Source organism: Pongo pygmaeus, chromosome X, assembly GCF_028885625.2.
Source record: "Pongo pygmaeus isolate AG05252 chromosome X, NHGRI_mPonPyg2-v2.0_pri, whole genome shotgun sequence".
In the NCBI taxonomy this organism is placed as follows: domain Eukaryota; kingdom Metazoa; phylum Chordata; class Mammalia; order Primates; family Hominidae; genus Pongo; species Pongo pygmaeus.
Genome location: NC_072396.2, coordinates 160,800,787 through 160,828,306, shown reverse-complemented (window position 1 = coordinate 160,828,306; position 27,520 = coordinate 160,800,787). Strand labels below are relative to the sequence as shown.

At 39.6% G+C, this 27,520-nt stretch overlaps 1 protein-coding gene across 5 annotated transcripts in view; it reads right to left on the bottom strand.

The window, feature by feature from the left end:
• VAMP7 (vesicle associated membrane protein 7) overlaps nt 1-10,912 on the bottom strand; it is a 57,034-nt gene extending 46,122 nt beyond the window's left edge. The window contains exons 1-2 of one of the 5 annotated variants that reach the window (XM_054472534.2): nt 10,779-10,912; nt 2,650-2,804 (exon numbers count right to left, since the gene is read on the bottom strand). In XM_054472534.2, coding sequence (XP_054328509.1) covers nt 2,650-2,795 — 146 coding nt within the window. In that variant the 5' untranslated portion in view covers nt 2,796-2,804; nt 10,779-10,912. Of the gene's footprint in view, nt 1-2,628; nt 2,805-10,778 lie in introns of those variants that run through there. The other 4 variants (XM_063660434.1, XM_063660431.1, XM_063660433.1 and 1 more) reach the window with 4 other exon arrangements.
• Nucleotides 10,913-27,520: the final 16,608 nt, after the last annotated feature.

The following is a 27,520-nucleotide window of genomic DNA, read 5'->3' as shown; positions in this document are numbered from 1 at the left end:
CAAAAGTTTACAAGGAGGCTTAGGAGGAGAACAGCATTCCTAGAAGATAATAAAAGCATGAAAAAAGGGTACCAAAGCTTGAAATAACAGAGCTAGATCAGAGACACAGGCAGAGAGGCATGGCAGACAGATAACATCTCCTTCTACTATAACTGCATTTTAATTGGATTACATATTCTATACTCTCTTAAAGCTACATATGGCTGTGACTAAATTCTGGCTCATAATACATGAGTGGAAGATATATGCCCTATTTCCCAGTCTTGCCTCTAAAAGGACAACTACATGTGCTTTCCCTGGACATTTTCCCAGGAACTGCCTAGAAACACACAGACTGTAAGTCTAATACATTTTTAGAGAAAGTATAAAGCCCAAATCATAAGAGGCTAGGATTATTTAACCCCTAACCTCTAGGCCCACAAACCTACGCTGGCAGCAAGAGGACTACAAAATGTGTACAATTCCCAAAGATGATATACTCTCTAACTGCCATTTTGGATGTGGCCAGAAAGGAAAAACTTCCTGGAGAACAAAGCCAGGAGTCAGGGAAAAAAGGTGAGGGAATTCCTCCAAGAAAGCAGAACCACTAACCACTTCCTAGTCAGAATAGGGAGTCTTTGAAATTGTGTGAGGCAATTATTTGATCATTACTGGAAAGCAATGACTTCTACATGTTTCTCATTCTTCCCTTTTCCAAATGGGAGTTTGTAACTCTCACTGTGATGATCCTTTTCTTATTTCACCGCTGTCTACTGGGTTAGGCTGGGAAAGCAGGGAAAACATGACTTATCTTTTACTTTATGGTCAGTGGACCACAGGAGCCACACCAGGGCCTGATGGATAGGACTGTGTACCACCTAGACATGCTGGACTTGGAGCCAAACACAGTGACTAGATAGGTCTTTGGAGCTACCTCTCTCAGAGAAGAGGCATATTCTATGTTTGGGAAGAAAGGTTCACTGAAATATCTGGGTGGCCAGAAGAGTAGACTGGAAGACTGCAAGTCATCCCCTGATATCCTATAACTTCCTCCAGAGTAACAGAGTTTTACTTGAGCCTATGACTGCATAGCCAGAGATGACAATTCCTGGCCTCCCTTCTAGCTATGCTAGCTACATGACTGTGTAGTGAACAGTAAGATGTAAGTGGAAACTTCTCAACAATATCAGGCCACTTCTGGGCCCTGCCTTTAAAATTACTGGGCAAGCACTGGGATATAACAAGCACCAAAGGAGCTGCTTGGCCAGAAGTGGAAAGCACTAATTGCTTTGGGAATTAGGGAATTGGAAATGGCAGAGCCACCCCAACATCCCAAACCACTAATCTCTGGACTATCTCATTAAAATTAATACTGTATCTTGGGGGTCTCTCTCATAGTAGCTTAGAGTAGACCTTAAACTGTATAAGGGGTTAGCCATAGAAAGTAATAAGGACCTCATTCTGAGATAAGAACTAAGGAAGTAAGGCTGAGTTAAGTAAGAAAAGATTTTTAAGTGCCAATGGGGAAGGTTGAGGCACTTTTTAAAACTAATTACTAAGATTTCCCATCTATGGCCACTCTAATAAGCCACCACAGTGATCTTTCTAAAGCAAAAACTGACTGCAGGGCCAGGAGCGGTGGCTCACGCCTGTAATCCCAACACTTTGGGAGGCCAAGGCAGGCGAATCACCTGAGGTCAAGAGCTTGAGACAAGCCTGGCCAACATGGTGAAACCCCATCTCTACTAAAAATACAAAAATTAGCTGGGCATGGTGGTGCACGCCTGTAATCCCAGCTACTCAGGAGGCTAAGGCACGAGAATCATCTGAACCTGGGAGATGGAGGTTGCAGTGAGCCAAGATCGCACCACTGCACTCCAGCCTGGGTGACAGAATGAGATTCTGTCTCTAAATAAATAAATAAATAAATAAAACAAACCTGACTCTGTCACACCCTGGCTGAAAACCTTCAATGCCTTTCCACTGCCCACAGGGTAAAGTCCAAGCTCTTAATATGGCCTACAAGGCCCTACATGACTTTTCTTCTACCCATCTCTCTAGCTTTATTTTCACCATCCTGGGCACCAGTCACAGAGAACAGTCTGCAGTTCCCTAAATATGCCCGCCCTATGATCTCATGCCTCCATACTTCTCTACCTGCTGTTCCTTCTACTTGGAATACCATCCTCCTATCTACTACTTCCCACCCCCCCAACTCTTGACATTGTGGATTTGACTTTCTCCCTTATTAAACTATAACCCTTATGAGGGCAAATACTACATATCTTGTTATATCCCCAGCACCAAGCAAAGTGCCTGGCAATAGTTAAGTGCTCAGTAAATATTTACTGAAAGAATGAACAAAGAACATTATCTATCTTATCTGAATTATTTCACATATCACACAGCTCTAGAGCAAAGTCATTTTTACATTTAACATTTCCATCTTTCTTCAAAATAAAATATCACTTCAATAATAGAATAAAATAATTACAAGTTAAATTTATAAGTAACAAAACCAGATATATTTTCTAAGTTGGTGAAGGTTACTATTCTGTCAGCTTATTCAAATTATGTACCTAGAAGCCTGTTTTCTATTTTTCTACCATTCTCATTAGAGTAACAGAATTCCCTTTTTTCATCCCTTACCACATGCAGAACAGAACTCACTTGCCATGTGAGTACGTTAGTTTGTTATTTTCAGAAGGTATCTTAGCCAGAATCTGCTCTGTCACCTCCAAGAAGTTTCCTCCACACCAAGCATGTTTGGCAAGGATAGTGGTCCCCCTGGCAACAACAGCAAAAAGAATTGCCATGGCTTCAGTCTATCAAAAGGAAAAAGACACAGATTTAGAATATTTCCTTGACATAATCTTTCAAAGGTAACTTACTATCATTTATCAACATACTACCTGGAGACAGTATCTAACGAGGCACTGTAACATGAAACTTAACAACAGACTTAAGAGCAGGCTTAAAAAGAAGGTCAAAGTTTTCTACAAACTTACAACCTAAGCCATGCTTGCTTGCATTCATATAAAGAGACATACAAAACACATATACACACACACACCATTGATAGATTGCATTTACAAATTATTACAGCACAAACAGATATCACCCTTTTGAAAAGCAATGACTATAGATAGCAAAGGGACATAAAGATGTCTTCATTCTTTAATGTAGAAATTCCATCCTGAAAATTTATCCTAGAGAAATAGTTCAACAGAAGTTAAGACTCTAGATTCACAAAGATAACTATTAACAATAAAAATAGCCTATATTTATTGTTTACTATGTGCCAGGTACCATTTTAAGTACTTTATAATTATTAATCCATTTAATCCTCACAACTCAATGAGATTATACACTATTATGATACTTCTATTACAGATGAGAAAACTGAAGCACAGATGACTTAAATAATTTCCCCCAAATTACAGAGCTAGTAAGTGTGAAGCTGCAATTTAAACCTAGGCAGTACAGTTCTAGAGCTCATAATCTTAGCCTTTTACTGTACACTGCCAGTATAAAGGCATTATCCATAATAGAAACAAAGTGAAAATAACTCAAAGCTTCCACAAGAAAGGAATGGTAAGACCCTTCATAAACAAAACATTACTAAAACGATATGGTATGAGTTTAAGATTATTTTCCTAATGTCTGCCTATAAATATGTGCTATTATTTCCCACCTAACAAGCCCAGCTTCTCTTATTTAATGGCATAAACATAAAAAGAGATGAACAAATCCTTTACTAGTCTTCAATTAACTGTTAAACCTACTCTTATTTGTTAACATGCTCAGTACCCAACATACCAGTGGTTCTCAAACTGTAGTGGGAATACGAATCATCTTGTGTGGCAGAGTATGAGTCACTTGCTAAAAATTCAAACTCTTGGCATCACTTCCTGAAATTCTGATTCCGTAGGCCCGAGGTAGGGCCCTGGAATCTGTATTTAATACAAGTCTGTCTGGATGCAGGTGATTCACACAAACATACTTTGTGAAACACAACAGCAAACTATAAACTGCTTGAGATCAAGAAATGTGCAGATTCCTTATTGCAATCCCAGCATGGAAGGACAGCACACAGAGCAGAAGGTGCTCATCTGTCTCTTGGGGTGAATGTCTTTTGGGGGTCTCCTTTTCATTCCTACTCTCTAACTGAAGTTGTTCCCCAGGGTTGTGATCTCAACCATCTTCTTTCTAGAATTCTCCTTACACATACGTAGTAAGTTATAGTTTCCAAATTGCTGTCTTATACTTTATCTCCCTTGATCCTAAAGCCTCCCTAACTGTGGATCCTACTGTTCTGTTTCTTTTTTTTTTTTTTTTTTTTTTTTTTTTGAGACAGGGTCTTGCTCTGTCACCCAAGCTCCAGGCTAGAGTGCAGTGGCACAATCTCGGCTCACTACAGCCTCCACTTCTCAGGCTCAAGTGATCTTCCTACCTCAGCCTCTGGAGTATCTGGGACTACAGGTGTGTGCCACCATGTCCAGCTATTTTTGTATTTTTTTGTACAGACAGGGTTTCACCATGTCACCCAGGCTGGTCTTGAACTCCTGGGCTCAAGCGATCCACCTGCCTTGGTTTCCCAAAGTCCTGGGATTACAGGCGTGAGCCACCGTGCCTGGCCCTGTTCTGTTTCTTCAAAGCATTGCTACACATTATCTCTGCTCCTCTGCCTCCTTTTAACTCTTCTTCTACTTACTATAATCCGGCTTTTGCCCTTAAAACTCCAGAAAACCATGCTTCCTAAGGTCACCAACAGCCTCTATATTGCAAAATACAGTGGTTGCTTCTCTATTCTTACCTTACTTGACCTCTCAGGCACAGTCAACACTGCTGACTGACCCTCCTTCTTGAAATGCTCCTACATCTCTGGCTGCTCTTTCTGTCTTCTTGCTGACTCTTCCTCCTCTACCTGACCTCTAAATGTTGACCTTCCTCCGGGACTGATTCTGTGCCCCTTTATTTCCAGATGAGCTCAGCTAGATCTGCCATTTTAAACATGATTTATTTGCTGAAGATATATTGCATACAGAAAAAAAGAATAGTGCCAAATTTAAAACCCAAAGCACAACCAACAGTTGAGGGAAAGGTAGATAAATAGAGACTCACAAAGACTGAGGAGGACCAAATGGGAAAGCCAAAAGTGTGGTGGCCCAGAAGCCGAAAGGAAAGAAAGAGAATGAAGACTGTAAAACAATCAGTGAAATTTTATAACAAGGAAGGAGGTCATTGCTTAGGGTCAAAGAGACACAGTAGAGAGGAACAAAAACACAAAGAGAAACAGAGATAAGAAATCATATGGTCCCTGGAACAGAGAGATGAAAAAGTAGCAGCCTCAGTCCCTGTGCAGGTTCAAGAAGAAAACTGACCTTGGCAACAATTAATACAAAAAGATCTAGCGTTTTAGTGGACCGTAAGTTCATTATGAACCAACGGTATGCGATATTGCTTAAAAATGCTTACATAATCTCAAAATACATTAAGAAATAGGGTGTCTTGACCTATTTAAGTACTAGTCCCATTACACTCTGTGCTGGTTAGAACATATGTAAAATACTGAATTCAATTCTGGGTAGAATATTTAACGACTGGACAAAAGGGAGGCAATATGGGTGAGAGACACGGAGATTGTGTCATCTGAAGACTGGCTGGAGGAACTAGAGATATGTAACATGAGAAAGAGAGGACTTAGAGGGAACACGACAATAGTTTTTGAGTTTATATAAAGTACAGTCACCTGGAACAGGGAGCACATTATTCGGAATATAACTAGGAACAATGGATATAAGTTATACGCAAGTAGTGTTTCGTTCAATAAAAGCAGTCCCCAACTTAAAAATGACTGTTAAACAGTGGGTACAGAGCAACAGAAACTTTACTTTCCTTCCAGATGTCACTAATAGGAATTCCTTCCTCTCTCCTATACTGCTAAAAATCCCACCTATGAAGTCTTACCTGCCCCCATTGTAAGTGTCTTGTAATAGAATCCATAACGTCTTGATGAGTATTGGGATAACGGAAACAATTGTGGCACAATGAACACTGCACTTGAAGTTAGAAAACCTGGCTCTGCTAATTATTAGCAGTATGTAAATGCCTAATAAACCATAACGTGCTATATAAAGATAAGATCCAAGAAGAAAAAGAATGAAAAGATAAGCCAGAGAGAGAAGGGAAGAAAAAAAGATAATGCAACATAAAGGAAAGCCCCATATCAACACTGTTCCTCTTTGTTCTCCTATTCACTCCTCACTTGGTCCCACGGCCATCATCCCAATTCTACTTTATTCTTGCTAAGAATCCTGTATTAGTTTCTTGTAGCTGCAGTAATAAAGTACCAAAAACTTGGTTGCTTAAAACAACAGAAATGTATCGCCTACCAGTTCTGAGGGTTAAAAGTCCAAAATCAAGATGTTGGGAGGGCTATGCTCCCTCTGAAACCTGTAGGAGAGAATCTTTCCTCATCTCTTTCTAGCTTCTGATAGTTTGGTGGCAATCCTTGGTGTTCCTTGGCTTGGAGGTGCAGCACTTCAATCTTTAGCTCTGTAGTCACATGGTGTTCTCTGTATCTGTGTCTTCACACTGCATTCTCTCTGTCTCTCTTCTTTTATACGGATGCCAGTCATATTGTATCAAGGGCCCACTCTACTCCAGTATGACCTCATTTTCAATTACATCTTAATTACATCTGCAAAGATCCTATTTCTAAATAAGATCCCATTCACAGGTACCACGGGTTAGGACTTCAACACAGCTTTCTGGAGGACACAATTCAACCCACAACAAACCCCCATTTTAAACTGATGCTACACCTGATCTTAGCCAAAAGGCTGACAAGCAATGCAAACTCCCATTTTAGAAACTCACTGTTCATCCCAAATAAATCCTACCCTTCCCTTTCCAGATACTCATATCACCCAACTTGCCTCCCTCTCTAAAACCTCTGTCCCTTCATTTTCCTTGCTCATATTGGAGGACTGTCCTTAGAGGTAAGGGCTAGAAGGGTCACCCATAACAGCTTGGAGTTAGAAAAGCCTGTTTTTACTATGTTAAGGGACTAAAGAAAGGATATTTTTGTTCTAGTTGTTGGGTTTCTAAAAGAAGATATGCTATAAGGGAATTCAAATGAGAATTATAAATGCAGTTTTTTAACAGAGGAATTATTGCAAATTGTGGGGAAGGTCTTCGAGTCCACTAAATTAAAAGTTAATAAAATGATACTGGTTGGCATAACAATGTAAATGTCATGGATAGCATTATTTATAGAAGAAAATGCATCCAGCGTTCCAAACAATAAGCTTACAACAGTACTTTTAGAATATATCCATTTGTAAGTAAGAAATTGCCTGTGTAAAAAAATTAGTAATAAAATAGAACAGCAATGATGAAAATGCTCCTCCTCAGCAGAAGCATCTTCAAGTAGAGGCTGAAGACAGTTTCAGGTAACTGAGTAAGGGGAAAGCCAAGTCCACGTGTTTTGAGAAATCTTTTAATTCTGCATTTGTACTTTGATAACACTGAAAAATGTATAAGAATATTCTGGATCATCTACATGTGTATCTTATAAATGAGCAATGGCACACAATTCAGTGCTGCACTTGCATTCCTGTCTATAAAGAAATAGCTGTCAATAAATCACCTAAAATGACAATGCTTAATGTTTACATCTTAGAAGCATCTGGCTGACCTTAGGTTGGCACATCCTAAATTCATGACAGTCATGACTCAAGCACTCTTGTACTGCTGTTGTTTTTAATCAGTTATAAAGACAAAATTTGTCTTTTGCAGTAATGATTTACAATTGAAAGATACCTGCATGGAATAAGACTTTAATTTTGGCTGGGCGCAGTGGTTGATGCCTGTAATCCCAGCACTTTGGGAGGCTGAGGCAGGCGGATCACCCAAGGTCGGGAGTTCGAGACCAGCCTGACCAACATGGAGACACCCCGTTTCTACTAAAAATACAAAATTAGCCAGGCGTGGTGGCGCACGCCTGTAATTCCAGCTACTCGGGAGGCTGAGACAGGAGAATCGCTTGAACCCGGGAGGTGGAGGCTGAGGTGAGCCAAGATCATGCCATTGCACTCCAGCCTGGGCAACAAGAGCAAAACTCTGTCTCAAAAAAAAAAAAACTTTAATACTTGAGGCTTTTATCTGACATCCTGAAAATGACAACGTGGCAGAATAACATTACCACTTAAATTACCTCAGGCTGAGAAAGTAATACTCAAAGGATGTGTTTCTTGGCTGGGCATGGTGGCTCATGCCTGTAATCCCAGCACTTTGGGAGGCCGAGGTGGATCACCTGAGGTCAGGAGTTCAAGACCAGCCTGACCAAAAATGGTAAAACCCCGTATCTACTAAAAATACAAAAAAAATTAGTTAGGCGTGGTGGTGTGTGCCTGTAATCCCAGCTACTCAGGGGGCTGAGGCAGGAGAATTGCTTGAACCTGGGAGGCGGAGGTTGCAGTAAGCCGAGATGGCGCCACTGCACAGCGAGACTCCGTCTCAAAAAAAAAAAAAAAAAAAGATGTGTTTCTACCAAGTAGAAACCAAATGATACCAAAACACGCTGTGTGAACAGAAGTTATACAACTGTTCAAATAAAGTAGTAGAATTAACTCATTACATAGCACATGGTGATAGTCAATGTAAAATTTTTAAAAAGTATTCTGTATCATTATATTACTGCAGGAGGATCTATTATGTTAATTCTTGAAAGAGTTCATTGGCAGAACGTTTCATAGGAAATATAAAAAGGAAATTAATTTTTTTCCACCCCTGTATCATGAGCAGATTATTAAATTAACTGGTCCACTAAATTAATGGAGGGAGGTACACAAGGTGCTTGGGAGGAGATGGGAGATCCTTTTAGGAGGGATGGATGGAAGAAGAGAAGGCATAGAGGTGAGAACAAGGTAAAGAAGGTACATAAGCTAGCCTGATAAGATGGAATGGTCCACCTTTGGTGAATGAGAAGTTGAGGAATATGGCTGATGGCCTTACATAAAGAAGGCCTCGTATAAATAATATCATTTAAATTTGATCAAATAGGGAGTCTTTCTATTTCAGTTCAACACGTATGTACTGGTGAGTTACTATATGACAGTCAAAGTAGACACTAGAGGTATAAAGTTAAGGAAGAAGGGACTCCTATACTTGAGGGAGCCATAGAACAATGGGGAAGACAGATATAAATAAATGCAATAAGGTATAATAAGTGAATAATCTAAGAATGTCCACAATTGCTCAGGAAATGTCTTAATGTTTTGTGATGATCTCACCTCGGATGAAGAACAGGAATGCAGGTGTCAGCCTATGCCTTAGCAATTTCCTCAGTATACTGTTAGGACTATTTCTCCTTGGAAGAGAGGTCAAAGTGTCTATTTTACCCTATTTTCCCAGTGCTCAGCACAGTGCCTACCATCTAATATTCCCTCAAATATTTGTTGAATAAATGAGTGAACATTGAGCATATTTTGGTTTTAAATATACTATAAATGGTAGATAACTTTATATTCAGAAGGACCTGGTAAGAATAATATTTTCACAACCAAACTATCTTTCTAAGTAAGATAAAGCAGTTGAGCTAACAGTAATCCAATCCCCCACTCTTCTCTCTGGGTCTTAGAAGGAATAAACCAAGTACAGATAAACCATGAATTCTGATGCAATAACCTTGGAGGAGATAGAAGAATGAAGAATAAACACTGCTTAGACAGGGGAAAAGAAGAGGTGTTTACGAAAAGTCATGTTACAGATCAAGATTATTCCTGTTGGTATTACAACTATTCTTTCTGGACGATGCCCTGAGACCCAGTTCGATCCCTCTGACTTTCTTAGGATAGGATCCCACCCTTTCAAGTCAACCACCTGTTTTATTTTGCATTAACCAATATATAACATAATCCTGATTATTCCTGTTTTCCCCTCTAGACACAAACATGTAAGTTCCTGAGAGTAGCAACCTCCTAAGTCTTGTTTACAGCTGTATCCCCTGCACTTAAAAGAGTGTCAAGCATATACCAGCCGTTCAATAAATATTTGTTAAATATATGAATGGATCTGCTCTCAGCCACAGGTATTCAAAGGGAATTAATATCCCAAACATGACTGTATCCTCTGGGATCAAGGGAGGGATAATGGAGATAGAGGTAGTTGAAAGCAATTAATGAGGCCAAATGAAGACGGTTGTTTGTGAGAGTTATGGGAGAGGGAGATGTAAAGCATTTACCAAAGTACGCGGTCAGAATTTGATAAACATTGGCCATTAATAAAAACACCAAACAGGTCTGAAGCTGAGGAAACGGGTCTAGGCAGAAATATAATTCCTGAACAGAGGAAGAAGGGGACTGTCAATACTGAGCAGTGGAGGAAGGGCGAATAAGGGGCTAGGAACCCACGAAGGAGCATAAACAGCCAGAAGTAGAAGGTGAAGCAGAAAGTGACGTCATCGAACAAGGACGTAGAGAGTTTTTAGAAGACTCGGGGGATCTCAAGAGATTTAAATGCTACAGAAAGGTCTTGTAGAATGCAAACTGAGAGAAAGTTAACATTTTTTCTCCTCCTGTAATGACAGCTTAAGTGACGCATTCTGACACTCTTTAACTCGAGGCCTTTCCAGTGGCATAAGACGCACCTCGGCAAAACTGTCGACACCAGAGAAGCCCAAGTCACCCTTGCACTGCCTCCTCGCTCCACCCCAGCACCTTTCTATCGACACCTCAGCCCTCCCTCCGCAGTTCTCTCTCCGCCTCCCGCAGGGCGCGCCCCACTCCATTTACCTGTCCGGGCACCCTCTGAGGGCGCGCGGGCTCGGGACGGAGGGGCGCGGGTCAGTGCAGGGTCGCCAACTGCCCGCTCCCAGAGGAGGCTGGGACCGGACGCCGCTGACTTCCGCATGAAGCGCCCGGCCTACGCGTGCCCTCTTGGGAGTGGGAGCGCTCCTCCAATGGCAGCAGGCGACAGGGCTAGGCCTGCTGCGTTCCCAGCCCCCCGCACTTCCCAGGAGCCGTACTGTATTCTGGGAGTAGTAGTTCCGACTGGAGTATCACTGAGTGTCTCACGTTCGTTCGACAGCTCTTGCGGTAAACAGCGTCAAATGGAAATGAGACGATGCAGGCTAGATAAAGAATCTACCAGCAATGAGTAGGCGGCATAAATGAAGAGCCAAGCTTGCCCCGTCTCTCCTGCTTAGTCTCAGTTGGTAGCGTCGCCTGTTTCCTCACAGACAAAATAGAATTCATCTGACAGGAACTGCCTCTACTTTCGCCATGAAATTTTCTAATTTTCTTGTACCCCTCACCAATCCTTTCTCCTATTCTTTTTGCAATAATAATAACAATAATAATAATAATAATAATAATAATAATAATAATAAACGACTACTCTCCTTTGATCTAAGCCAGCTCTCTTCCATCCTTATTGCCTGTTGCCAACTCAGAGTCAAGCTCCTCTGATGAACCCTTCCGTTGCATGACTCCTCAACGGCTCTCTGCTAACTCGCTCTTTACTATCAGGACTTAAAGGCTGTCAAAATTTCTCTCATCTAAAACATTCCAAAGTCACCTTTCTTAACCCCATACCCCAAGCCCCCTCACCAAACACAGACCAAACACAGATAAGCTAGTGGTCTTTCTCTCACCTCTCCTTTACAGACAAAATTCTCAACAGTATTGCTAAAACAAATAGATACTTTTAAGCCATTACCATATTTCAACTCTGCAGGACTTTACTTTGATTATTCCTTTTTTTTTTTGAGACGGAATCTCACTCTGTTTCCCAGGCTGGAGTGCAGTGCCGCGATCTCGGCTCACTGCAAGCTCCGCCTCCCGGGTTCAAGCGATTCTCCTGCCTCAGTCTCCCAAGTAGGTGGGACTACAGGCGCGTGCCACCACAGGCAGCTAATTTTTTATATTTTTAGTAGAGACAGGGTTTCACCATATTGGCCAGGCTGGTCTCAAACTCCTGACCTCGTGATCCACCTGCCTCGGTCTTCCAAAGTACTGGGATTACAGGCATGAGCCACCACACACGGCCCTTATTCCCTCCTTTTTGAACCCCTTTATTCTCTTAGCTCTTTCCAAGACACTACACCCTCCTGGTACTCCTCCCACCTCTGTGGCAGCTCTTCATTTTCTTTAGAAATGTTCACATTCCATAGGGTTCTGCCCTATGCCATCTTCTCTTCTTACTCTTCACACTCTTCCTGGTGATCTTAATCATTCCCTTTGCTTTATCTCCCCTTTGCAAAGGTTAGCATTTGGTACTAATATTAACTTAATTATATTGTATTCAATATCTATTCTTTAAGAGGCAGCATAGTATCTTAGAAAAAGAATGAGTTTTAGAGTCAGAGAGATCTGAGTTACTAAGCTGTGTGAACTCTAAATATCGCCTCTCTTTAGAGCTTTCAGGACTCTAGCAAAGCCCCCTCTTACTCCATATTCTCTCCTAAAGTAATCTTATTTCTACCCTAAAATTTGTAGTGTAATTATCTGGCCATGTAAGATGTGCCTGCTTCCCCTTTGCCTTCCACCATGATTGTAAGTTTCCTGAGGCCTCCCTGTCAGAGGTATGTGAACCAGAACAACTTTATCTTGAATAGGAGCTGGGTAAAATAAGGCTGAGACCTACTGGGCTGCATTCCCAGACAGTTAAGGCATTCTAAGTCGCAGGATGAGATAGGAGGTCAGCACAAGATACAGGTCATAAAGACCTTGCTGATAAAACAGATTGCAGTAAAGAAGCCGGCCAAAACCCACCAAAACCAAGATGACGACGAGAGTGAATGTACACAGGCTAATTTCCTTGATATGGTTATTTTCAGCATCTGGGGTTACCATAGTGAATGGTGGGGCACTGATAAACATGGCTATCTAGACATTTAGAAATAGCTCCTGTATAAGTGTTCATCCTAGGGCTGGCAAATGCAGACCCTAGAAGGGCAGGCCAGGAAAGCCCTATGTTCCAGTGGGACAGCAGAAATATTTGCCTCCTGGCAATGGGATCAAGATTGGATCCTGGCAATTGGATCAGGGTTTGCCTCCTGGCAATTGGATCAGGAATCTGATCCAGTTCTCCCTTGATGGGACTGAAGTAAGTTACTAAATCTTGGAGCCTTAGTTTTCTCCCCTGTAAAATGGAGATAATTCTATCCACCAAGCCCTAGGATGATCAGATGAGATAACAGAGATAAAAGCAGTCTGTTGACTTTTAAAGGGCTGCCAGATGTTCTAAATTATTACTATGCTAGGCAGTGCTGCAAATATGCATCTTAGATTTAGCAGTTTGTCCTCTATCCTACTTATTTTTATTTTATTATAAGTTCTGGGGTACATGTGCAGGATGTGCAGGTTTGTTACACAGGCAAACGTGTGCCATGGCAATTTGCTGCACCTATCAACCCATCACCTAGGTATTAAGCCCAGCATGCATTAGCTGTTTTTCCTGATGCTCTCCCTCCCCCAACCCCACCCCAACAGGCCCCAGTGTGTGTTGTTCTCTTCCCTGTGTCTATGTGTTCATATTGTTTAGCTCCCACTTACAAGTGAGAACACGCAGTGTTTGATTTTCTGTTCCTGCATTAGTTTGGTGAGGATAATGGCTTCCAGCTTCACGTGATGTGTTATTTTGTGGTTTACAAACAAATCTAGTGATTCTGTTGCTTTTGAATCAAAATCACATGATTGCAGTGTATCACTGATTGCCATTGCTGTTCATGCTTCTTTTCTCCTGGCTGTTTGGACTTAGGCAACTTTTCTTCCTCTTATACTATGCTCAAAACAGACCTACATCAAGGATACCTGTTCTCTTTTGAAATTCATAATCAGTAGAGGGAGCTAACACATTATCAATAGCTATAAAATAATTGACATTTGAGTATGGGACATATTTTTCGTTGCAGCTTATTCCAGTTAGAGTCGTCACATATCTTCCTCTGTTCATCTGAGCCATCTGTGGTTCTAACATGAACTTTTGCAAAGCAGTTGTGAATAATTATTTTTTTTTCTTCTTTTTCTTTTTTTCTTTTTTTTTTTTTTTTGAGACGAGGTCTGGCTCTGTTGCCTAGGCTGGAGTGCAGTGGCACGATCACAGCTCACTGCAGCCTTGAACTCCTGGGCTCAAGCGATCTTCCCGCCTCAACCTCCTTAGTAGCTGGGACTACAGGCACGTGCCACCACCCCCAGCTAATTACTTCTGAAGTGTCTGTGTTCCACATAGTAGTAAGATTTCTCATTACATCAAAACATGCCATTTCTTTATATCTGTGATAGGAACACTGCTTCTCATAATGTGTCAAGCACTTCCAGCATCCACATTTTGATTATTTATTATATCTCAGTTTAATAGCTGCTTGTAGCCATGGTGCTGGCAGGCAAAAAAATTTTTTAAAGGCCACAGATGTGTTTGATTTAAACCTTCAATGACTATGTGCAGCTATTGGTAATAGAGTGTTCACATTCTGGCAAGCCATTTTTCTCTCTAATTATAGGAGCCATTCCCTAAACAACCTGCTAAATATCAGTGCATTTTTGTTAATTTTATATGCACACAGTTAAATTGTGTATATAAAGGAAATTTTAAATTCTTCATATAGGCGATTTAAATTTCTTGTTCTTCTCAGCACTCTGGCAAAAGAAGGCTGATGACCCAACTCTCTTTATGTATTTATTTTTGTCCAAAGAAATATTTTTCTGTCAGAGAATGCCTCTGGTTTGGTTGCAGATTACAGAGGTGTAGTAGATGTGCCCCATGGGTACCTCTATTCAGTTTTCACTTCCTACTTTCAAGATCTTCAGCAAACAGAGTTATTGTAGATTCTTCACCTTTTAGGTGAAGTGACATGATATTGTGATAATGCCGAAAGCATTGTCACTTGCCATAAGACTTGACATCAACTCCCATCTGGAGAGCAATTTCATTAGCCTTTTCTAAAAACTCGTGAGCATGCAGATATAGAAATACCTGCTCTGATTTGGCAAAGTTATTCAAGTGTTTTATTTACTAAGTTAGCATGTTTTGCTCCTCTCATTCTGTTACCAATTTCACCTCCCCTGGCTGCTTGTCTTTTTATCTTTTCCTAATGTTTAAGAAACCTATGGAATATTCATATAGAAACTCCAAATTCTGAGACTATTTCACCTTTTGACTTCTCTTTCTTACCGAGTAACTTGTAGCTCTGGAGAAACTGGGAGCTAATTTTTCTCTTTAAAGCCACAACTAACGCATTGCATGGAGAGTAACAGAAAAGGCCTGCTTCACAGAAAACAAACATTCTAAAAAGGAAAGCCTAAGGGCAAGCCCAAGGCTTGGTGCAGAAAGTGGAAGTGTAGCAGTGAAGAGGCAACTCATTTTCTTAAGTTTCAAAGTTTCTAAAAATAGCAAAGGTGATGTCAACTTCACTGGAAGGGCTAATTTGAATTATCGTAATAACCAAGGTATACTAATGACTTTGAGATAGATACTGTTGCTATCAGATATTGAGTGATTAGTTTTAAGACATAAAATGATGAAACTGAAGGACAGCACTGTTTTTTAAATTATATTCTCTTAAAATTTTGATGGAAAATTAAGAACAATTCCAGTTCAAAGTTCTAAGCATAAAATGAGGGTATGTCCCATCTGTTGGTTCTCTTCTTTGATTTGATATAAATAATCCATACTCTTATTTCAATCTTAATGTCCATGTGTACCCACTGTTTAGCTCTCACTTATAAGTGAGAACATGTGGTATTTGATTTTCTATTTCTATGTTAATTTCACTTTCTTTGCTAATTCACTTAGAATAATGGCCTATGTTTTCTATTTCTATGTTAATTCACTTAGAATAATGGCCTCCAGCTGCATCCATGTTGCTGCCAAGGACATGATTTCATTCTTTATTATGACTGCCTAATATTCCATGGTGTATATGTTCCACATTTTCTGTATCCACTCCACCGTTGATAGGTACTTAGGTTGATTCCATGACTTACTATTGTGAATAGTGCTGCAATAAACATATGAGTGCAAGGTTTCTTTTTAATAGAACAGTTTCTTTCCCCTGAAAAACTACCTATTGGGTACTATGTTCACTATTTGGGCAATGGGTTCACTAGGAGCTCAAACTCAGCATTATGCAATATACCCTGTAACAAACCTGCACACATACCACCTGAATCTAAAATTTAAAAATTAAATAAATGTTTTTAAAAAAGAATGCATACTCTAATGGAATGGTAAACCACAAAACTGGTGTCCTCATGAAAAAGGTCTGTAAGTTGGCATTAGATTTTCTTCCGCCTTGGCTTATTTCCAGTTGTTCAGGATTTTGGCTAAAAATCCTTCAGCGTTTAACGAATTATCTGTTGGTGAAAGGTGCTGGATCTGTTTCTCTGCACATATACCGATCTTTGTCATCAATCACTTTAATAACGAGAAAACAGCTGGGACAGGTTCCCAGATCTTTCCCGTTCTCCAACTCTTGGCGAGAATGAAGATGCCCATATAAATTGGCCCTACATGTGCAGGGATAGAAATACATCTTTAAGTCATTGTCATGTAATAAGTGCATGATTTCCACCTTGGAACAGACCAAGCATGCGCTCACCTCCGAGTTTTTGCGTCAGCTGTTTACTCTGCACTGAACGCTGAACCTGCAGATCTGTGTGCATGTCTTTCTTGTTATTCAGGCCCCTCCTCAGATGGACTTTCCATGATCACTGGCTTCTTATTAGCCACTTGCCACATGTTCACTCTGTACATATTTTCTTGTTTTATTTTCTTATGATAATTAAAATAATTATGTTTTTATTGTTTACTACCTTATTTTCCATTTACCATCATTAGGATATACATTTCATATGGGCAGGAACGTTATTAGTCTTGTTCAACACTCTTATCTCCTCAGGGTAGCACAGAGCTTGTGCTCAATTACAGTTTGTTGAAAGAATGCATACTAATGACAAGGGCTAACACTCCTCAGTACCAAACAGTATTCTAAGATAGATATATGTTACTGCATTTAATCATCGCAGTAATGGTGTGAAGTAATTATTATTATCAGCAACCCCCTTTTCCAGATAAGGAAAACCGAGGCTTCTAGCCTCACAGACACCGAGGGGGCTGAGGTTTGCCTCCCACGCTCTTGGCTTCCCGACTCCACCCCTCTCGAGCAATTTTCAGAAGCTCTTTAAAGGGAACACAGAGGAATGGGCAATCAGTGTTGGTTGACCAAAGCGAATAGTTCCAGTTGGGCACATAAAGTGTTTGCTTCTGCGTTCCTCCTTCATTTCGGTTCCTGCCTCCTCCCAAGATGGAGACAGGGAGCGTGGAGCACGCATTCCACAGCAAAAAGGTTGGAAGACAGTGAGTAAATACTAGCGAGGGCCGAATGTTTCGGAGTATACCTCCCAGGGCCCTCATCAGAAATGCCCCAGCGGCTGCAGGGCTTGAAGCGAGCCAGGGACAGGGACCGGCGGCAGCTGCTCTGGGAAGGCGTCCTGCCCGTTGTTCTCTTCACTCCAGCGGGGAGTGGACTCGAGGACCGCTACCTTTAGATGCTGAACGTGACTTCTGAATGCGAGGTCGTGGCCCGGGACTCCGGAGAGTGGCTTCAAAGCGACGGATCGTGCGACCTTTTTCGAGATGCAAGGAGACCAGATTGGCTTTGGTTTTCTTTTTTCTCCTCCCCACCCAGCTCGAGATTCACACGAAGCACTTCTCTGAAAGAAAGGAGACTGCGGTTAAAATAATGGAGGAAAACCACCGATGGAGTGCACCCCCATAGTCTAAAACAGTAAGGCCCAAAGGCGTTGCTCTAAATCACCCCCGAGTTTGGGGCCACGGAGGTAGGACTGCAAGTCCAGCCAGAACGCAGCTGCCTGCTGGACCCTTACTATCTCCAACACATTCCCAACGATTTTTTTCCTGATACTACTGCCCTCAATTTTATTTCAAATCTGTGCTTGCGGTGGTTCCCTGTAAGAAAAAAAAACAAAAACTTCAGGTAGCTCGAATGCGAAGGTAATGGTTTTCATGTTATGTTTGAGTCTTTGAAAGCCATTCGTGTCCATATGTAACACGAATGAAATCAGGGAATGTGTGTGTGTTTTTCAAATTGTTCATCTTCCTACACTGAAGATTACCACATCTTCTTGACACAGCTGTGCAGATCATTAACTTTGTTGAGAGATGGAAATACTTTTTGTAAGAAGACAGTAAATTTCTAAGTATAACGGAAAGTCACACAAATTTGAGAGGTGAAGAATATTTATGCATGATACAATGATAGTTGATATGAAATATATTTTATTAACAAAGTAGGCAGAGGAAGGAAGGGAAACACATGAGCATTATTTGTTGAGTTTCTGCTATGTCCAAGGCACTAATACAACAGTACACAAAACGAAGTTCCTGTCCTCTTGGAGACTGCATTTGTTAAGTTCCCCTTATATGTCAGGCAAGATTTCTTACATTCTGTTTTTTGAAAAATATACATGGTTTCAATGAATATTCCAACAATCCTGGGTAGTATCATCTTGAAGTCCATTTCTTGAAATTCCAGCAACAAGTAGAATTTTAAAAACAATCCATAGACATGTCCATGGTGTAGATATATCTAAGGATATGCTGAACAATGGTGAGAAAACTTAGGTTTAAAGAGGTTAAGTACCTTAATAGCAAAGCTGAAAATCAAGTGCAACTCTGTTTTGTCTCCAAAGTACCCTTTATATTAATACAATGCAGCTTCCTCTGTGGCCAAGTGCAAGCTGACTTCACAGCAAGCTGACTTCACAGCTGAACTGCATCTTCAAGGATGAGTGGGGGCAGAGATGTGATAGGGAAAACGTCACTACTTATGTAGTAAATCCCACAAAAGGGACTTCTCTTTTTTTCAGTCATTAAGGCAACATAATTCAGTTGTCCCAGATTTATTGAGAGAGTTATTCATACAGCTTTACTCCGACAAATTAGAAAGGCCAACATTCTAGGTAAATATGTTTAGAAGCTATCACCATGACTTTAATTTTTACTACTTGGAGTTTAAACAGAGTGTTCAATTCAACAAACTTTTACCCAGGCATCATGTGCCAGGAAGTGTGCTAAGTAGTAGAGATACATGCTCTCAAGGAACTCCAATAATATTCATAATTGATTCATTAAATACATGGTAAAGTGGAAAAACATACAAGTGTAAGAGTACTTGTGTCCTGGTTTTTGTAACAACTCTGCCACTATCATATGACTTCATTTCTCTGACTCTCATCTGTAAAATTATGAGGTTGAATTAGCTGGTCTAAGAATTCTTTCAGTTTTAAATTTTTTATGATCTGGATGTATTGGAGTCTGACAAAAAGTTTGCTTTAAGTGACTGCTTTTCCCTTTCAAATTTTGCTGCATTCTATTTTTTGGTGTTTGATACTGAGGAGTAACACTGTTGATTCTCACTTTCTTTTGTTTGGGAAGGATAGGCAGTTGATACAAGTAGAAATTGTATCACAATTTGTATTGCTCAAAGAGGACCATACCCTAGGAAACTCTCTATTATGTGATCATGAAGTGAGTGTAAATGTTCATTCACCAAGGGCTTGGTGATTTCTTCCTAGAACCATTGGCCTAAAACATTGATTCCTAAACACGGTTGTATCGATAAGCTACTTCAGAATCACCTATGGTTAGCTGATATTCCTGGCCTACAAAGTCACATTTTTGAGGGTGCAACATGAGGATCTGTATTTGTAGCAAGAGACCCAGATGATTCTGACAAGCAACATGGTTTAGAAAATGCTGGACAAGCAGAGACTGTGACAACCTATTTATTTAATCCTCAAATCTCAAAATGCGATTTGATTTGATTTAATTCTAAACTGGGGTCAGATTTTTCAGTTTGCAGTCCAGAATGAAGTTAACAACATGAACTGTCAGAATATTCTTTAGTAAATATAACCTTAATCTCTCATTTTGTAGTTTCAAGTCTGTTATTTGTCCCTAGCAACTGGTACCCTGTAATTTCGGGCTTAATGACTCTAGAATACACGACTACCAAGGTCTAATTTCAATTGCCAGTTTGTAATACAAATGCAAATGAAAGCTGTCACCAGACAGGGACTATAAATTTCATTGTTTTCAAACACTATTCAAAGCCTACTTTCATTTAATAAGTCATGATAGTTTATTTATACAAGAAATGCATGACCAGTAATAGAAAAATCGAAAATGTTCACAGGAAATAAGAAAAAATCAGAAAATGTCACAGGAAATAAGAAAAATATAAAAATCAACTTTCATCCTGCAATTTGGGGCATATATCTCACAAGACTTTATATATACATGTGTAGACATGTGCATGTGTGTATGCGTATATACAATTATTTTTAATTTTTTTGAGTGCTTATAAGTTATGATGTATAGTAAAGAAAAATCCCTTATATCATAGAAATTTTCACCAGTAAATTAACCACTTATAAAATTAGTCCTCCTCAAAAACCCCTTTCTGCTAAACAATAGCACGTATTATTGTCCATCATATCACTGGTCCTCTGTTGACTATTGAATGTTAACAATGAAAAAAAAGAGAAATTAATTGCAATGTAGAATTATAAATCTTGGAAAAGACACAGGATTTCATAAAGTTGAAAGTGGTATTGGATAACTATTTCAATATGTCAAAGCCAATGAAAAATGATTTAAATCAGTTAAGTTGAAGTGGAAAAAATCTACTTGGATGATGAGTGATGGGTATTTTGAATATCCAATTAATGAGAGACCTTTGGAGGAAACAGTGAATTGTTCAAACGTTTTGGTAAAAATAACCCTATTTATGAGGTAAAGGACACTGTATCATTCAACACTTTTATCAGAGAACTACCCTGAATCCCTCAAATAGTTCTTATTTCATTCTTTGTCCATTCTAAAAATTATTGCATAGCTGCAATTAAAATTTAAAGTATTTTAAATGAGATTAAATAAGCTTATTTTAATAATTTTTGGTTTTAGTTTTCTAAAGTCCCAAATAAAACTTCTTTTCTATCATTTCTGATGAAATTTTGTTCCCCTATTAAGTTGATTCCCTTCTGGTGGCGTTTTCAGTGCCAGCTGTCCTTGGATAATGGGAACTTTCTGTGTATGTGTGTGTGTGACATTTTTAAAAACAAACATTTATTAATTAGAAGCCAGAAATCATAAATGTCAGAGTTACAGATATAAATTTGGATGTTATGAGCATATAGTTGGCATATAAACCCATGGACAGGAATGAGATCATCCAAGGTAGAAATGTATAGGAGAGGGTCCAGCATCTAGCCCACAGGAATTTCGATATTCAGAGGTCTTATGGAGGAATAACAACCAGAACAGGACAAGTCAATAAAGTGTGTAGAGAGGTAGGAGAAAAAACAGGTGAAAGTGGCCTCACAGAGGCTGAAATAGGAGAGTGTTTCAAGAGGAGCTTGGTCAGATATACATATGCTGCTAAAAGGTTGAGTAACAGTAAGATGGAAAATGTTAACTTGACTTGGGACCATGAATCATATTATTGTTGATATTTTCAAATGTCATTTTATTGGAATTGTGGGGATGAAAGTGTACACCAAAAATAAAATTCTAAGGCCCCCTCAACCACGTAAATGGACTTCCTCCTCAACCAGGGCTCTTAAAATTTAACCTGAAAGACTGCTTCAGGCCATGAAGGGAAGTGGGAGTTGGACACCCCTCATTATACCTCTCTGGCATTAACATCAACACAGATTTTAAGTCTGATAAGAAACATTTTACAGCCTGTTCTTTCTGAAGCCTGCTAGCTAAAAGCTTCATCATTTGCATGATAAAACTTTTTGGTTTCTGCAACTTCTCATCACAACCCAAGCATTCCTTTCTATTGATCCCAAGTCTTTAGACAAACTCAATCAATTGTCAACCAGCAAATGTTTAAATTTACCTATAGATAGCCTGGATCCCCCACTCCCTTCTTTGTGTTGTCCCGAGTTTCTGGACCAAACCAATGTATTTCTTAAATGTACTTGATTAATGTTTCATGCCTCCCTAAAATGTATAAAACCAAGCTGCACCCTTGGGCACATGTCCTTAGGACTTCCCAAGGCTGTGTCACGGGCATGCATCCTCAACTTGGGCGAGAGACCTGTCTGACATTTTCTGGGTTCACAAAAGCCACATCAAAGAGGTGATGAAGTAGAGATAGCTTATGTAGATAACTCTTTTGAGAAGTTTCTCCCTGAAGGGAGGAAGAAATTTAGTAGCTAGATGGAGATTTAAGGTCCAGGAAAGGATTTTATTTAAGCTAGGAGATCCAAGAACAAATTTGCATGTAAGAAGGATCTAAAAGAGATGGGAAAATTGGTGATGCGAGCAAGGGAGGGCGGCAGGGGGAAGACTAAAGGAGAAAAGAAGGTAAGAGGGGATGGTGAGAAGGCATTGAGCTTTAAGCGAAGGATAGCTCCTTCATTTTAAGAATATGACAGAAGGAAAGCAAGTTCATTGGCTCAGAATAAGTTGGGAGAGGTGGTATTGGTGGTTTGAGGAAAGAGAAATACTTATTGACTAATCAGCTCAAAGAGTGGGAAGAGTAAACTTGGGGAAAAGTGGTAAAATTGTCAGATAATATGTTGATTTGAGGTTTGTGAACATGAATTTATTATAAAACATGGTGGGATTATTTTTTCCTGTGATATTCAGCAAAAGTAGGGCAGGCACAGAGAAGGCAAATATAGGATGATACCATTCATAATATTTTGTAATCTATTTCTCTCACTCAATAATGTATTATGAACCTCTTTCCATGTTGAGTATAGTTTTACAGACCACTTTAAGTACTACATAGTATTCTATTATGTAAGTGTGTTACAGTACTTATCACCTACTGTTGAACAATTAGATTTCTGGCTTATCTATGTTGTATATAATGCGATAAAATACCTTGTAATCAAAGCTTTATCTACAAACTTAAATATTTCCTTAGGATAAATGTTATAGGCCAAAAGAATGAGGGTCGTGATCAACTCAGTATACCACTGGAGGCTATATGAGTAAGCAGCAAACTGTTCTCATCAATGCAGAATGTTGGTAAACTGACAAACTGCGTCTGCTGCCCAGAAGGAATGCTGAGGGCAGTCACGATCCAAGCACAGTGTTTCTTGTGATTAGGTACATCTGAAGCTGGTTAGTAATAATATGAACCTGTTATCAGTTAAGCAGCTGACCAATCATTACCTCCTCCTCCCTGCTCTTGCTACCCAATAAATATGAAGGGCTGTGGAAGCTCAGGGGCTGCCTATGCTCACTAGAAGCAGGGAGCTCTCTTCTTCTTCCCCTGGATCCTTCTTTTAAAACAGTTTCTTTTGTCTTAAGTTTTCATTTCTATGTTCGTCCCTTCATTCAGTCTTATAATGACGGTCTCAAGTAGTGACAGTAGTAACTGTTGTAGTGACAGTCTCAAGTAGTAACAGTGGCAGTTGGCCACAGATAAGTCTCTGTAATTGGAATCTCCAAGTCAAAGGATATACAAATTTTAAAAACTATTGTTGTATACTGCCAGATTTTTTTCAGAAAAGATTATACCAGTTGATTTACTCCTTCCCTGTGTTAAATACAGTGAATTCTAAGTTTCTTTTCAAAGAATCAGTATGTCAGTATGTTCAGGACCTTGTTCTCCATTTTAGAGTTTAACTTTCTCATTCTCTTCATCTCCTTGCCCCTAGTTTCAGTAAACAACCTTTCTGCCAGTTCTAATCAGTAGTTCACATCTGTTCCCCTGGTCACCTGCTCCGTCCTGAATCACCCCTGGTCACCTGCTCTGACCTGAGTCTCCCTTAGTCACCTGTTCCATAACCGCCTTTCCCACCGAAACTGCTCACCCCGCCTCTCTGGCTTGTACCCCTGCTCTCTTTAAAATAGCCAATTGGAATTAGTTTAGACTGTGTGGTCCAACCCTAGCCAATAGGAAAATGCCACAGCAGTAGGGGCTACCTGTGTCAGGGATAAGAATCCCTTCCCGTCCCTTGTTCAGGTGTGTTCTCGCCATTGCTCCATCTGCGAGATGCACCCTTCTATAGAAGTAAAATTGCCTTGCTGAGAAAATTCATGTTCGAGTGCTATTTCTTTTGTGGCACCGAAAATTTATTTCCAACACCTGGACATCAAGTGATGAAAATAACTTTTTCATACTCCAGTCAGTGCTGCTATTTTCATTCTATCTTATCTGTGGATGTTTCATAGGCAATAAATTATAACTAACTCATTTTCACTTGCATTTATTAATTACTAATGAACTTAAACCTTTGTAAAAGTGTTTTTGTTTTAAAATTATTTTTATTGCTGTTTGTTTTTAATTATTTTGTGAATGACTTGTTCTGCTTTGTTTTGTTTTTCTATTGGTATGATATTCTTATATATTTGCAAAGATTCTTTATAGGATAAAGACATTAACTTTTGGTCTGTTGCAGATAGTTCCCAGTTTGTCATTTGTTAGAGCCTATTTTAAAGGAAAGGATTAAAATGAGATGATTATGTTCCAGTTGTTCTAAGTTTTAATACTTTTGAATTATAGGGTATAATGAGATGTTTCAGTTTTATTCCAGTGTTCTTTTGGGTTTTTTTTCTTTCCAGTTCAGAAAGTGGAATTTTGTGGTTATAACATCATCCATTCTTCAGAAAGCAAAATTAATTTCCACATAAAAACTAGAGGGGAGAGAATAGATGGGGAGAGGGAAAATATTAAAAAGATTTAACACCTGGTATACTGCAGGATATACAGAAACCCAGCAGAACAGGAAACCCCTGCTGTGTTGCTGAATCTCAAAGATGACCAATGGGCAGGGACAACAGGGAAGCACTCAGAAGGCTCAAGGCAGAGATTAAAAATGAGTACTTAAGTACCTTTATCTCAAGAGTGTAAGTATTGGTGTAACTATAATGGTGCATTCTGGCCAAATATCAGCCCGTCAAAAGAAATGATATTCTCTAAATTTGGGTTGCAGCTGTTGCTGAGTTTTTCCTATCTATACCACATTACTAGAGAGATCTTCAAATTAGAAAATATCTTTAGATATTAATTCTTAATGCCACAATTTCTCCCTCCACTAATTTTTTACTGAGATATATTTGACATCTCTTAAATTGCTGTCCATTTTCTTACTGTTTTTATTCCACAAATAAATATTATAAATATTTATAAGACATAGTTTATCAACTTAACAAAATGATTTGAGATGCCCTATAGTATTAAAACATAAGGTAGGATAGTTTAAAAATAGATTGGAAAGGAAATTAGAAATTAAGAAGGGAAACTATTTGAGGAATCCAGGATAAAATATTTATTTTTTATGAGTGGTAAATTTATCTCTGTGCTTCATAGCAGCCAATAGAAAAGAGAAGTACATATTTTTGGTTTTTTCTGTTTTTAATTATCATTATCTGACAGAATGTGTTTATCTTGACAGGCAAAATTTTCCCCAACAGTGGAATCTGGGAGTTTATTTCATGGTCTCTTGTACAGAAAACAGTAATGCATAATAAGTACTCACAATATTAACTATTATATTATCTAAATGACAGTTTGCAAGAATACTTTTTGAAAATGAAGTATGCAAGTTCATACTTGACAGCTAGGTCAGTATTTCAAAGGCCCGTTTTGCTTTCAGGTTCTGGGTGGTGTTTCAAGTAGTTGAGGTTGCCTGAAACCTGGCCTCCATATTACTGGGATATTTCTATTCTTGAATTTTTCTAGGTATGTACTTTGTGGATAGAAGTAGTTCTATATTTGGATAAAGTATTTAAGATAAATAAACTATTAAAAGGAAGATAATAATTAAAAACTATTATCTTCCCTAAGAAAAAGAAATTAATTCCATGCTATTCTTAGCATGTTATATGAAATTCATTTCCAAGTTGGCTGATGAAAAATAATCTTCCCATTTCATACCATCAGACCAAAGCTTTTAAATAGGAAAATGTACTTTAGAGTCAAGACAGTATAAATATGTGATGGCCAGATATTCACAATAAAAATTTGTAATAATATTGGATATTCAGGAATAACTTCGAATCTAACCCATCTTTTGGACTTCAGTTTACTATGATTTTTGAACTTTGTTCATTCCCCACCTTTTGTTTTTAGCACCATGTCTTTTAACACCAATAAAGGTCGATGTGGTTGCCTTTGTCTTCTCCCTACCTCCCTGTTTCTGCCATTTTCTAAATATATATATATGTATATATATATAAAATAAAGCTTGTTATCTCGAGGAAACAGAGAATAAAGAGAACAAAGAAACTATTCACACATATATTTATTTAATCTTGTCCAGCAAATAACTTTTAATACGTATACTTCCTGGTACCTTCCTAGCTAAGAATGTGTTTATTTTTTTCTACACGTGTAGTTTATGCCAGCTATTGTCTTTCTAACCTTTTAGGAACAATAAGATGCTGACATCGGAGTTTGAGCTTACAGTGAGCTATGTTGTGCCACTGCACTACAACTTGGGCAACAGAGCACGACTCTCTCTCTTGATAAAAAAGACACCAAATCCAGTAGTACTATCTATTTGTGAACATAGATTTGAGTGACACAAGAGTAACAGATAATCACTTGTTTCTAGAGTTAGAAGCCAAAATGCCTGTTTTTCCTACCAAGTGCTAAACCCTGAAGTATTCTCATCTGTGATGTAAACTTTGGTCATATTGTGTCCAGAATTGGTGGGTTCTTGGTCTCGCTGACTTCAAGAATGAAGCCGCGGACCCTCGTGGTGTTACAGTTCTTAAAGATGGTGTGTCCGGAGTTTCTTCCTTCTGGTGGGTTCGTGGTCTCGCTGGCTTCAGGATTGAAACTGCAGACCCTCACGGTGAGTGTTACAGCTCTTAAAGGTGGCGCGTCTGGAGTTGTTCATTCCTTCCAGTGGTTTCGTGGTCTTGCTAGCCTCAGGAGTGAAGCTGCAGACCTTTGCGGTGAGTGTTAACAGTTCATAAAGGTGGCGGGCATCCGGAGTTGTTTGTTTCTCTGGTACAGAGTTGCTTGTCCCTCCCGGTGGGTTTGTGGTCTCGCTGGCTTCAGGAGTGAGGCTGCAGACCTTCCCTGTGAGTGTTACAGCTCATAAAGGCCACACAGAGCTAGGAGCAGCATTTATTGTGATGAGCAAAAGAACAAACCTTCCACAGCACGAAAGGGGACCCAAACGGGTTGCCGCTGCTGGCTGGGGTGGCCTGCTTTTATTCCCTTATCTGGCCCCACCCACATCCTACTGATTGGTCCATTTTACAGAGAGCTGATTGGTCCATTTTACAGAGAGCTGATGGGTCCTTTTTGACAGAGCGCTGATTGGTGTGTTTACAAACCTTTAGCTAGATACAGAGCGCTGATTGGTGTGTTTACAAACCTTTAGCTGGACAGAAAAGTTCTCAAGTCCCCACTAGTCCCAGAATCCCAGCTGGCTTCACCTCTCACTGGCAGTTGCTGTGCTGCGGGAGTTTCTGGCACCTAGCCCAGACACTCCGGCAGCCCAGAGGGAGCTCATCCCAGATCAAGCCCAGC